This window comes from Oncorhynchus gorbuscha, linkage group LG02 (genome assembly GCF_021184085.1).
Source record: "Oncorhynchus gorbuscha isolate QuinsamMale2020 ecotype Even-year linkage group LG02, OgorEven_v1.0, whole genome shotgun sequence".
Classification (NCBI taxonomy): Eukaryota; Metazoa; Chordata; class Actinopteri; order Salmoniformes; family Salmonidae; genus Oncorhynchus; species Oncorhynchus gorbuscha.
Window position 1 is genome coordinate 45,393,165 of NC_060174.1, and position 14,209 is coordinate 45,407,373.

General features: G+C 41.9%; 1 protein-coding gene across 1 annotated transcript in view; it reads left to right on the forward strand.

Moving 5' to 3' along the window:
• The first annotated feature begins 2,266 nt into the window (after positions 1-2,266).
• The window catches only part of LOC123992927 (protein arginine N-methyltransferase 8-B), a 40,847-nt gene continuing 28,904 nt past the window's right edge, over positions 2,267-14,209 (forward strand). Inside the window, exons 1-3 of the mRNA XM_046294576.1 lie at positions 2,267-3,205; positions 5,005-5,238; positions 6,602-6,757. Coding sequence (XP_046150532.1) covers positions 3,137-3,205; positions 5,005-5,238; positions 6,602-6,757 — 459 coding nt within the window. The 5' untranslated portion in view covers positions 2,267-3,136. The remainder of the gene's footprint in view (positions 3,206-5,004; positions 5,239-6,601; positions 6,758-14,209) is intronic.

Genomic DNA, 14,209 nt, shown 5'->3' on the forward strand with positions numbered 1-14,209 from the left:
GATTTTTTTTTTAATCAATTTTAGAATAAAGCTGTAAAAATGTGGAAAAAGTCAAGGGGTCTGAATACTTTCTGAATACATCCTGTTGCATCCGGTTTATACGGACCAATATCACATGTGCACGAGCACTCAGTACGCACAGGGAGTAGCGCGAGCAGCGACGACGTCATCCAAAAACATGGCAGATATTGGACGAATATAAAATGTTAATATCTTCAGCTATGAGTGATGAAATAAATGGCCTCAGCAACAATTATTTGAATAATTCAATGGATTTTTTTTTGTGCACAAAGGTGATGACTAAAGTGTCTTATTAGGAATTTTCAAATTTGACTTCTCTATGTGGCCATGTATGGAAATAAAAAACATGTCACACCCCAGCCCAATCCCTCAAAGCTGATTAGTCTGTTATGGTTTTAGGTAGGTGTGAGATTGATATACAATCCCATTTTTACCACTGGGTTACATCTACATAGAAGAAAGTACATTAGATGTGGGCCATCTACTCTGTGGCACATAATCATTCACCTCAAATCACTGCAAACAAACACAACTGTGTTCTATGAGCAACCATTTTGTTTTAGATCATAGCATCTCATAAAAAATGATTTATCAACCAAACTCAAATTAGGTTGCATATTATTATCAGGCCTAAAAAATGTATAGCTTTAGAGCCAGGCCAAAGAAGTGCTGTGTAGGTAAATTCACAGTTCACTGATCTGGGTTGAACTCGCTCACAATCCTCTCTGTTTAAACAGAGTAGACTGAAAGCCAGCCTGGGTCAAGCCAGCCAAACAGAGGAAGAACAGAGCAGGTAAAGAAACAGAGCGAGAGAGTGATAGTGAGATGAGAGAGAGGTGAATGACTACATTTGAATCCTCTTCAATATCTGTTCAATAGAATGTATGCTTTACTATAGGCCTGCACCTGTTTTGCTTACTCACAAAATAACAAGAATAATGTATTACACTATACAGAATAATCTCAAAGTGCATCATAATTTGAAAAAAATACAAATATTAATAAAATATACAAAAAAACATTTTTTTTTAAATGGACACATCTATCTATAGATCTGCAAGGTGCAATCAGTGACTGTATGCCAATTGTTTTTTGGGGAGGTTCCACAATCGTTGATGGCGTGCAGCATGTGGATTTGCACAAAATGTCAGTGAGCATTACAGAAATATCCCCCTGCTGTACTCTCCTACACGGGTACTCCCACTCCCTCCTGTGAGAGTGCAATGTTCTGGGACTCCCACGCAAATGTGGAATATTTTGGAAATATCTTGAGGGACTAGGGGGAGGTAAATTTCAGACTAAAAGTTTCACTGTTAAATGGGAGGGAACACTTCTCCAATCAGAACACCCTGCAGAGGTAACTGTGAGAGCAGGAGTCAATAGACAGCTCTGAGCAGCGTCTGTAAAAAAAAGAGGCTAATCATTCCAACTCATTGTATTTCATCATTGTCATTCCTTGTTATTTTGCTTTTTTATCAGACGATAGGATAGGATATTTTCAGTAGCAGTCGTTTGCTAATGAAAAGGCGGGTATATAGATCAGGGGAAAGCAGAAGAGGTAATTGAAGCAATTTCAGCGCATCACTTTTATATGTAGCCTCTTATGGGGAGAATGGAGGACAGCTGGCACAATGAGACTGTCTGTTCTCTGCTGAGAACTGTGTTCAGAGAAATAGCGAGTCGGATGGACACAAGACACTGATGTAGCAGCAGATCTGAGGAGCTATAAGACTTAAGCCAACGGAGTGGCCACCATTTGAACACAATCTGTCCCCACCAATCTGTTTCGATAGTCAAACATTTTTCAAGGACCTCAAGTGCGTGGGTGTGCATGCATAGTTGCAGTATCTGGGTGTCAGCGTGTTTGTGCAGGCTTTAGTACACCATTTCTGTGCTCAATGCATGGTGTGTGCAGGGGCCGTGAGTGGTTTTGGTGGCAGAGGTAGGTATTGCCTGAAAAGAAACACAGCTTTTACTCAGTCAAATTGCACACCAAAAAAAACAGGAAAGCTCAGTCTTGAGCAGCACCACAAAATATACTTGTAAAGGAATGAAATAGCTGAATAAACATGAAAGTAGCTAAATAAAATATTCCCTTACTTGTCTGCACAATCATTTTGCCAAGCAGGGGAGGGGGGGGGGGGTTAGGGATGCTGTCTCTTTTAATCTCAGTTGTGGGGAAGGAGAGGGGAGCAGGAGAACCTCACTGACTAGACACCTGTCCTCTCTCCGAGGGGTTTGATCTCATCTCAAAGGACAGGATCAGCTGAGAAGGTGAAAAACCAAACCCGCGAGCAGCAAGCACTGATTTCACATGCGCACTGAGGTGGTGGTGCCTTCTGTTTCAAGTAGCAAGGCTTTGAGCATCCTGTCATATCTTCAAATTCAAGCTGAGAGTAAAGTTGAACTTTCCATATGAGGCTGCCTAGCAATTCGACAAAGTGGAAATTAGATCAAGCAAAGCGTGAGCCCTTCTATGTTTTGGAGCTTCCTGCGCTGAAATGGACTCTTCGACAGTAGTTATTGCGTTATTCATAGGCTTAAATAGGCAATGCTTGCAGTATAATCTCGTGGAAAATAAAATGGCATGAACATCTGTAAGGAGTGACCAAGAGTGAGACAACCCAAAGCTTTAAGGAAATAACACGTTGCCTGCTTTTCTCCAAGACATCACAGCAATAGGGACATGGGTCTCTATTTTTAGACACCAATGTTCCGACCATAAATGAACAACTTGCTCCTAAATGTGATCTGATAGTGTGCGTTGCACCTGATCTAGAGTAGCCGACATCGCTGGAGAACATGGGAACGCCGTTTACCTTATTCATTTTCCTCAAGGGTTGCAAAGTGATGAGAGGTTTCCGGAAAATGTCCTAGAAAGCGACATGGGAGACATATAACTTTTGCACAATGGAATCCAGAACACTTTTATCTGCTAATAGAGGTCGCTACTCCTGTGAGACATTATGTCGTTTTTTTGTCTTTGAAATATAATTTCACAGCAATTGTGTCTGTGAATTACAAGTTGAGGAAAAGTGTGGACAAAAATAACTCCGACCAAATCCTTTCAAAAATAATAATTTCATCCTATCGAGACCAAATCTCCTGGGCTTTTATGGGAATGAAACACTCCTCCCGCTGTATGCTGCTCAGGGGGGAAATGGCGGAGTCTGAGAGCACTGAGGTAGGTGTGCAATCTTCCATTAATTCATAGGCAAAGCTACACAACAACGTGAGTGATAAATAGTCTACTGCGCTGTTATTGTCAGGTTAAGTTCTCATTTCAAGCATGTAAAGCACATCGCGCACAAGTGCATGCTGGTACCTCTGCAATATATGTGTTGGTACTCTTTGGGTCCACTTTATGTGTTGGTACTCTTTGGGTCCACTTTTGTGCAACATAGACTATGCCTTGTAAAATGTCTATACCAAATGGCACGCTCCACTCATACAATATTTTTTATCCTAAGCATACAGTGACTTCAAACTGTTCATTGACCATTAGTTGAGTTCCGTAAACGTAATTGATTCGTGTGACACTGTGTTTAATAGGAGCTACCCTAATGATAGCCTACTCGTGTCTGCCACTCATTATTTTGGCTTGTTGGTAATCCAGAGAAAGGTTGCACTCGGTCAGTCACAGGTCAATAATTCAGAGAAACGTGATTTAAGGCGCGAGCCCGCGTTTATAGCTCGTGCGCTGTCCTTGGTCCTGTAGCAACCTCAAACTGGAACGGCTATTTTGGCTTGCTCCCTGAGTGGACCATCCTGCGAAACGCATAGCCGCGGTGTGTAGGGGTGCTGAGGGTGCTGCAGCACCAGGCGATGAATCACAATAAAAAACGAATTTATATACATATGAAACATTCCACCAAATTACTGCACTAGGCCTTTATTACTCCCTGCATGAGCAGAGAGAGGAGAACAATTCTCATCAGCAGAGCAGGGAGTTGGCTTTAGATGTAGTTAACATGAGAATTGTAGCATTCTATGCTTGAGAGTAAAAGTTTGAGGAACAGAAGATGGGTGGTGAGAAAAAGATGACCCTGGTACCCATATAGTTTTGATAGACTTTTTTTTCTTGTCTCTGTCTGTTTTTGCCCATCCTGTTTGTCCATCAGTGAAAGTAATGTTTGTTGCCATGTATCTTCCTGCTTACCCAGTACGTGACTAGAACAGGTTATTCTGTGTGAATGGAGCCAGTGTTTGGAGCTGCCTGTTGCTCCACCCCCTGTTGACAGACCATCCCCATTACTCAGCAAAACAAGGACAAAGACAAAGCTGCACAGTCAGAGTGGCTGCCGAGCACAAGACTGAGGAGAAGGACTGACAAGGCCAGATCAATATCACTGATAGCCATGAGAGTGAAATCTAAATCGTAAGATATATGTGCACCAGGGAACAGAAGATGACATGGGTTGAGTTGAATGCTCGATTGAGTTTTTCCCCTTTTTCCTCTCTTGATAATATGTCTGGAAGGGAAGGAAATCCTGGATCCTTTTTCTTCCGCAGAGCTATGGGCTGATCAGACAGGCTCCTGTCTGTACACTCCCAGCAAGCATTACAGGTGACAATCAGAGTTTTACAGGCACACCTTCTGTGTAGAATTCTGCATCTTCTGCTTTCCTCAGACAGACTGACAGACATACATCCTGTCAATACTGTTAGTGTTGTCTCTAGACAAATACGCTTGGTCCACTCACCTCTGGTGTTCCATGGGAAAGCCAATGACTGTTGAAAGAACAAATTAGATAGGAAAATAGCAAAGAATATAAACTGCTGCAAGATCTGTTCTTCCCGCAGATTGGGAGCAGAATGCAGAGTGTTGTGCTAACACAAAATCAATTCATTGGCTTTTACAGTTTTATCATCATACAGTATGTCCTTCAACCACTGTTTCTCTGTAGAAGACCTGACTTTTAGAAATCTGCTCCAGCCCCATGATGTCTTTATTGTGTGTAACCATTCTCTAAAAACTCTTAGCAACAGCAGCAGCCACAGCCGATCCGCATCATCCAATCTCAGCGCGTGCAGCCCACCTCGCTGCCCAAGCCTGTGCACTCTGTCCACCATGTCCCACGGCCGCCCCATACTCCCCACGCTGCCTCCCTGCCTAGCTGCCCTGGCCGGGGGAAGATGGCCAAGTTCCTCAACCCTGAGGAGATGACCTCCAGGGACTACTACTTTGACTCCTACGCCCACTTTGGAATCCATGAGGTAGGGCTGCCCAGGGGCTGTATGCATCAAGCTTCTCAAACATAAAGTAGTAGTATCATTATAATAATAATTATTATTATTATTAGTAGTATTATTATTAGTATCATTATTATTATTATTATTATTATTATTATTAGTAGTAGTAGTAGTAGTAGTATTATTCTTAGTATCATTATTATTATTATTATTATTATTAGTAGTACTATTATTATTAGTATCATTATTGTATTATTATTATTAGTAGTAGTATTAGTATAATCAATATTATTATTAGTAGTAGTATCATTACTATTATTATTATTAGTATTATTATAATTAGTATTATTATTGTCAGTATCATTATTATTAGTACCATTATTATTAGCATCATTATTATTATTATTATTCTACTTTAAGATGCTTTGTAAATATATTCTCAGTTCTTACCAACTGTGTTCTTACATGACTCTATGTAAAGTTAGTTCCACTAAAGGCCAGCCCACATTAGACCACTTCACAGAACTGCAGCTCCTCCCTAGAGATGTACTGTGTTCCAGCTAGTTCCACTAAAGACCAGCCAACCAGCCTAACACTTCACAGAACTGCAGCTCCTCCCCAGAGATGTACTGTGTTCCAGCTAGTTCTACTAAAGACCAGCCAACCAGCCTAACACTTCACAGAACTGCAGCTCCTCCCCAGAGATGTACTGTGTTCCAGCTAGTTCCACTAAAGACCAGCCAACCAGCCTAACACTTCACAGAACTGCAGCTCCTCCCCAGAGATGTACTGTGTTCCAGCTAGTTCCACTAAAGACCAGCCAACCAGCCTAACACTTCACAGAACTGCAGCTCCTCCCCAGAGATGTACTGTGTTCCAGCTAGTTCCACTAAAGACCAGCCAACCAGCCTAACACTTCAGAGAACTGCAGCTCCTCCCCAGAGATGTCCAACTGTTCCAGGGTATATGAGAGGAGGGTGTCAGAAGGGTAGAGAGAATATTTCAAGTAAGACCTGTGAGATGGGGTTTGTTCTGTGACATTTTTTGAATTCACTAGGTCAGATTGGTTTTTATACTTTCTGCTCTGTGAATGTTCCTGACAGACAGAGAATGGTTGATTTGACTTAAGAGAGATATGCAGTAACCCCCCACTGTTTTTCAATGTGGACCAGTGTGCCTGAAAAGGAACGGTGGGATTACAGTGCCTGGCGGACTCATGTTTAATATACTGTATTTCATCCACTCACACTACACTAAGTCTACGTTCATATTGTCAGGGAAGTTAATATGGCTTTGATTGAAAAACACCTTGTTTTTCACCTGGATACACTGTTAGAAGTGGTTTTGACATCTCCCACCCTGACACCAATCATTTGTCACTGAACAGGAGATGCTGAAGGACGAAGTGAGGACGCTGACCTACAGGAACGCCATGTACCACAACAAGCACGCCTTCAAGGACAAGATCGTCCTTGACGTCGGCAGCGGGACCGGCATCCTGTCCATGTTTGCAGCCAAGGCGGGAGCCAAGCACGTTTACGGGGTACGAGAAGCTGTCTCACTCTTTGGTCCCTGTCTGGCCTCGGACTAGAATGTTATCAGGCAGAACCATCATAACCGACAGCGTCAGGAAATGCTGTGAAGCCTAGCCTGACAAGCCGCTTGCTCTCCCCAGACCGCGTGCGTGCGTCGCGTGAGTGTGTGCCTGTGTACTTGTATCTTTACATGTGTATACTATGCATATGTACATATATTTGTTGATGAATGTATGAGTTTGTCACGGTGCAGACTTGGTTTACCTCAGGTGGTTATTCGCTGTCTGCTTGTCAGGCAGGTTGTCTTGATAAGCTCTCTCTATTTTAGAGCTCTCAGATGCTGAGTTGTGCATTGTGGAGCAGAAGTCATTTCCACTCTAGGCAAATCTGAAAATGCATGCTGGATTTGGGCCAGGAGCTTGTTGACACCCCTGTGGTTCTCATTTAGTACATTGGTCTTGGACAGGATTTTTTGTCAGTTTGTGTAACTGTGTGTGTGCGTGTGCGCATGCGTGTGCGTGCATGTATATATTTATTGTTCTGGCAATAATCACCAAAAAATGTAATTGGGAGGAAGGGTGTTTGACATGCCTTTCACATTTGTATCACAGGTGATATTTTTTGAAAATAATGACAATTGGCATTTTTAGACCTACAGTGCCTTCGGAAAGTATTCAGACCCCTTGACTTTTTCCACATTTTGTTATGTTACAGCCTTATTCTAAAATGTATTAAACCTCATCAATCTACACACAATACCCCATGATAACAAAGCAAAAACAGGTTTTTAGAATTTTTGATAATTTATTACAAATAAAAACTGATATTACATTTACATAAATATTCAGACCCTTTACTCAGTACTTTGTTGAAAGACCTTTGGCAGCAATTACAGCCTTGAGTCTTCTTGGGTATGACACTACAAGCTTAGCACACCTTTATTTGGGGAGTTTCTCCCATTCTTCTCTGCAAATCCTCTCAAGCTCTGCCAGGTTGGATGGCGGGCGTTACTGTACAGTTGTTTTCAGGTCTCTCCGAAGTTGTTAGATCGGGTTCAAGTACGGGCTCTGGCTGGGCCACTCATGGACATTCAGAGACTTGTCCTAAAACCAATCCTGTGTTGTCTTTGCTGTGTGCTTAGAACTGTTGTCCTGTTGGAAGGTAAAACTTTGCCCCAGTCTGAGGTCCTGAGGGCTCTTGAGCAGGTTTTTATTGAGGGTCTCTCTGTACTTTGCTTCGTTCATCTTTCCCTCCATCCTGACTAGTCTCCCAGTCCCTACCTCTGAAAAACATCCCCACATCATGATGCTTCCACCACCATGCTTCACCGTAGGGATGGTGCCGGGTTTCCTCCAGACGTGAAGCTTGGCATTCAGACCAAAGAGTTCAATCTTGGTTTCATCAGACCAGAGAATCTTGTTTCTCAGAGTTTCTTGAGCCTTTAGGTGCCTTCTGGCAAACTCCAAGTTGGCTGTCATGTGCATTTTACTGAGGAATGGTTTCTGTCTGGCCACTCTACGACCATAAAGGCCTGATTGGTGGAGTGCTGCAGAGATTGTTGTCCTTCTGGAAGTTTCTCCCATCTCCACAGAGGAACTCTAGAGCTCTGTCAGAGTGATCAGCGGGTTCTTGGTCACCTCCCTGACCAAGGACCTTCTCCCCCGATTGCTCAGTTTGCCCAGGCGGCCAGCTCTAGGAAGAGTCTTGGTTTTTCCAAACTTCTTCCATATAAGAATGATGGAAGCCACTGTGTTCTTGGGGAGCTTCAATGCTGCAGACATTTATTGGTTCCCTTCCCCAGTACCCTTCCCCAGTAACCTTCCCCAGTCTCGGAGCTCTACGGAACATTCCTTCGACCTCATGGTTTGGTTTTTGCTCTGACATGTACCGTCAACTGTGGGACCTTATATAGACAGGTGTGTGCCTTTCCAAATCATGTCCAAACAATGGAATTTACCACTGGTGGACTCCAATCAAGACGTAGAAACATCTCAAGGATGATCAATGGAAACAGGATGCACCTGAGCTCAATTTCGAGTCTCATAGCAAAGGATACTGAATACTTATGTAAATAAGGTATTTCTGCTTTTTATTTTTAACACATTTGCAAACATTTCTAAAAACCTGTTTGCGTTTTGTCATTATGTGGTGTTGTGTGTATATTGCTGAGGATTTTTCCAGAATAAGGCTGTAACGTAACAAAATGTGGAAAAAGTCAAGGGATCTGAATACTTTCTGAAGGCACTGTGTATGTGCCTCTTGTAAGATCGTGTGATCTGTGAACGGTACATTATGCAGACAAAATCTTATTGCCGTTATGTCCCTTAGTGTCCGTTATGTCCCTTAGTGCCCGTTATGTCCCTTAGTGTCCGTTATGTCCCTTAGTGTGCTCTAACATATGGAGTATGTCTAGTTTATAACCATTTTCACAAATGTATTCAACATTACAAATATGAATATGAATCTCAGAAGTGCCCTTTTCATTATAAGAGCTATTGTTTGGAACAATATGCTGCACAAGCACATCACATTTCCAGAGTCTCTGTTCATTCTGAAGGTCTGATACATTTCCAGAGTGGGCCCTCTGTTCATTCTGAAGGTCTGATACATATCCAGGGTGGGCTCTCTGTTCATTCTGAAGGTCTGATACATTTCCAGAGTGGGCTCTCTGTTCATTCTGAAGGTCTGATACATTTCCAGAGTAGGCTCTCTGTTCATTCTGAAGGTCTGATACATTTCCAGAGTGGGCTCTCTGTTCATTCTGAAGGTCTGATACATTTCCAGAGTGGGCTCTCTGTTCATTCTGAAGGTCTGATACATTTCCAGAGTGGGCTCTCTGTTCATTCTGAAGGTCTGATACATTTTCTGAGCACCAACAACACAGTGAATGGTAAATGGATTCAATGGAGTTGATCTCATGGATGGTCATTCCTTGCAGGGTTTTTCTTGATCAAAATGGGGCTTACAGTACCTACAGAAAGTACAGTACCTTAAGAAAGTATTCACACCCCTTGACTTTTTCCACATTTTGTTGTGTAACAGCCAGAATTGACATTTTATTCAATTGAGATTTTGTGTCGCTGGCCTGCACACAATTCCCCGTAATGTCAAAGTGGAATGATGTTTTTAGACATTTTTGCAAAAAAAATTAGTCAATACCCATTCAATCCCTTTGTTATGGCAAGTCTAAATAAATTCAGGAGTAAACATGTGCATAACCAGGGACATAATAGGTTTTATTGACTCACTCTGTTAACATAATTTTTGAATGACTACCTCATCTCTGTACCCCACACATATAATTTTCTGTAAGGTCCTTCAGTCGAGCAGAGCATTTCAAACACAGGTTCCACCACAAAGACCAGAGAGGTTTTCCAATCCCTCGCAAAGAAGGGCACCTATTGGTAGATGGGTAAAACATGTAAAAAAGCAGGCATTGAATATCCGTTTGAGCATGGTGAAGTTAATAATTAGACTTTGGATGGTGTATCAATACACCCAGTCACTACAAAGATACAGGCGTCCTTCCTAACTCAGCTGTTGGAGAGGATTTCACCATGAGGCCAATGGTGACTTTAAAGCAGTTAAAGAGTTTAATGGCTGTGATAGGAGATAACTGAGGATGGATCAACAACATTGTAGTTACTCCACAATACTAACATAAATGACATAATGAAAAGAAGGACGCCTGCACAGAATAAAAATATTCCAAAACATGCATCTTGTTTGCAATAAGGCACTAAAGTTAAAAAAAGAAATTCACTTTATGTTCTGAATACAAAGCAAATCCAACACAACACATCACTGAGTACCACTCTTCATATTTTCAAGCATAGTGGTGGCTGCATCATGTTATGGGTATGCTTGTCATCGGCAAGGACTAGGGAGTTTTTGAGATAAAAAATAAATGAAATAGAGCTAAGCACAGGCAAAACCCTAGAAGAAAACATGGTTCAGTCTGCTTCCCAACAGATAATGGGAGATAAATTCACCTTTCCACAGTAAAATAACTTTAAACACAAAGCCAAATATGCACTGGAGTTGCTTAGCAAGATGACATTGAATATTCCTGAGTGGCCTTGTTACAGTTTTGACTTTAATCGGTTTGAAAATCTATGGCAAGACTTGAAAATGGCTGTCTAGCAATGATCAATAACCAACTTGACAGAGTTTGAAGAATATTTTAAAGAATAGTGTGCAAATATTGTACAATCCAGGTGTGCAAAGCTCTTAGAGACTTACCCAGAAAGACTGCCAAAAGTTATTATAACATGTATTGACTCAGGGGTGTGAATACTTAAATAAATGAGATGTTTCTGTATTTCATTTTCTATAAAATGACAAATAATTTAAAAAACACGTTTTCACTTTGTCATTATGGGGGATTGTGTGTAGATGGGTGAGAATTTTTAAAATATTTAATCCATTTTGAATTCAGGCTGTAACACAACAAATGTGGAATAAGTCAACGGGTATGAATACTTTCTGAAGGCACTGTATCTAGGTAAGACAACCACATAACAGCATCAAATATACAGGATACCAACATTCAATTTCAGGTAAATAATTAATAAATAGCATTTAGCAAGAAAATCATTATAATTCATATCTGAAATCTATGAATAAAACATCTGAGAACATTGATATTTTACACACACATAAAGGTACCAGAAGCAATCATTTCTGATGACAAAGCACAAATGTGAAAATTTGGTCGATATAGTTATCATCCCTTCTCACCTTCACCTTGAATCCACTTCAATCAGTGTAGATGGGGAGAAGACAAGTTAAAGACAATTTTAAACCCCTGAGACAATTGAGACATGCATTGTGTATTTGTGCCATTCAGAGGGTGAATGGGCAAGACAAGAGATTTGAGTACCTCTGAACGGGGTATGGTAGTAGGTGCCAGGCGCACCGGTTTGGTGGGTCAAGAACTCCAACTCTGCTGTCAAGAACTGCAATGCCTTGTATGTCAGGAATGGTCCACTTCCCAAAGGACATCCAGCCAACTTGACACCACTGTGGGAAGCATTGGAGTCAATGGAACGCATTGGAACGTTTTTGACACCAGAGTACATGCACCTGATGAATTGAGGCTGTTCTGAGGGTGTGTGTGTGTGTGTGTGTGTGTGTGTGTGTGTGTGTGTGTGTGTGTGTGTGTGTGTGTGTGTGTGTGTGTGTGTGTGTGTGTGTGTGTGTGTGTGTGTGTGTGTGTGTGTGTGTGTGTGTGTGTGTGTGTGTGTGTGTGTGTGTGTGTGTGTGTGTGTGTGTCATCTGGTCAAATTACTGTTCTTCCAATACCGATACTGTGCAACACTTAGTTGAACAGTCTGTATGCAGATATGTGCCTGCCTTTAAGCCAACCTTGTGGAATTGATTCCTTAGAGGTAGCTATGTGACAATTGGAGACTGTCTCCAGGGAGGAGGAGCTGTGTGACTGCCTGTGGGTGAGAGACAGTTTGATGCCTTCTGGCATCATTGGGAGCTGGGAGGCAATGTGAGGGACATTCAGATCTCTGTGGGTGAGAGCGCCCACTCAGGCATGGCACTGAAGGTAGGTTCTGGATCTGTCACTGTCTTCGAGCAAAGGCAGAAATCAGTGCCAATTGGTGTGAGCTGACACACACACGCGCACACACACACACTCACAGGCTACACATTATCGATGACATTCTCTCCTCTACATGCCATTTTACAGCAGGCCAGGCCTGGGGGAACAGATGTGTGTGGCCAGTGGTGGCAGGCTGGCAGCTGACTGATTACCATGGGCACTGCTACTAATGGGCTGTAGAGGTCCAGCTGTGCCCAGGTTGACAGCTCCAGAACAGCAATGCAAAGAGAAGGCAGGCCACAGCTGGGTCCTTCTGCCCCGGCATTACCAAGGGCTCCAGCATTAGCCAGCTTCACCCTGTCCTCTCTGTTTTCCAGAGAATAAATGGGTGGTGTAGAGCATGAATCACCTCGTACAGCTCAGAGATACTTGCAGGGTTGGGGAGTAACTGATTACATGTCTTCGATTACACGTAAACTGGTTACAAAAAAACTGTAATAAATTACATTACCAGCAAAAATATTGTAATCAGATTAGAGATACTTTGAAAAACAAGATGATTACTTCTTGGATCACTTTTAAATTCAGAAAGGATGTTTGCAAAAAGTACATTATGACAACTTTCTGTTTTCTCAATGACATTCAATTCATAATTGAAAAAAGGCGCAAGTTTAAGTTTGTTCCACCTGAGCGAGTCTGACCACATGTCAGAGATAACTATGATGACACACCAAATGCGTTTGATGGATCCTTTTTGTCTTCTTGTAATGGCTCTTAAGGGGATAGTAATCAAAAAAGTAACTGAAAGTAATTAGATTACATTACTGAGTTTCAGTAATCCAAAGTTACTTTGCTGATAAAAATTTGGACAGGTAACTGTAAGAGATTACATTTAGAAAGTAACCTACCTTACCCTGGATACAAGCCCATAGTGGGAGTTATTTAGCGTACATGGGAGTAGAAGTCTATACTTGCAGAATCCTGACACTTTCAAGGTTTAATATTGATCGCTATATAATTATTATTATTATTTTTCAACTTTATTTAGCCAAGTAAGCTAGTTGAGAACAAGTTCTCATTTACAACTGCGACCTGGCCTAGATAAAGCAAAGCAGTGTGTCACAAACAACAACACAGAGTTACACATGGAATAAACAAACATACAGTCAATAATACAATAGAAAAAGACTATATACAGTGTGTGTGAATGAGGTAGGATAAGGGAGGTAAGGCAATAAATAGGCCACAGTGGCGAAATAATTACAATATGGAAATTAAACACTGGAGTGATAGATGTGCAGAAGATGAATGTGCAAGTAGAGATACTGGGGTGCAAAGGAGCAAAATAAATATAATAAGTAACAGTATGGGGATGAGGTAGTTAGATGGGCTATTTACAGATGGGCTATGTACAGATGCAGTGATCTGTGAGCTGCTCTGACAGCTGGCGCTTAAAGTTATCGAGGGAGATATGAGTCTCCAGCTTCAGTGATTTTTGCAGTTCGTTCCAGTCATTGGCAGCAGAGAACTGGAAGGAAAGTTGGCCAAAGGAGGAATTGGCTTTGGGGGTGACCAGTGAAATATACATGTTGGAGTGTGTGCTACGGGTGGGTGATGCTATGGTGACCAGTGAGCTGTGTCATTTTGTAAATGACATTGCTGAAGTCATGGATCGGTAGGATGGTCAGTTTTACGAGGGTATGTTTGGCAGCATGAGTAAAGGATGCTTTGTTCTGAAATAGGAGGCCGATTCTAGATAGAATTTTGGATTGGAGATGCTTAATGTGAGTCTGGAAGGAGAGTTTACAGTCTAACCAGACATCTAGGCATTTGTAGTTGTCAACATATTCTAAGTCAGAACCGTCCAGAGTAGTGATGCTGGACGGGCGGGCAGGTGTGGGCAGCG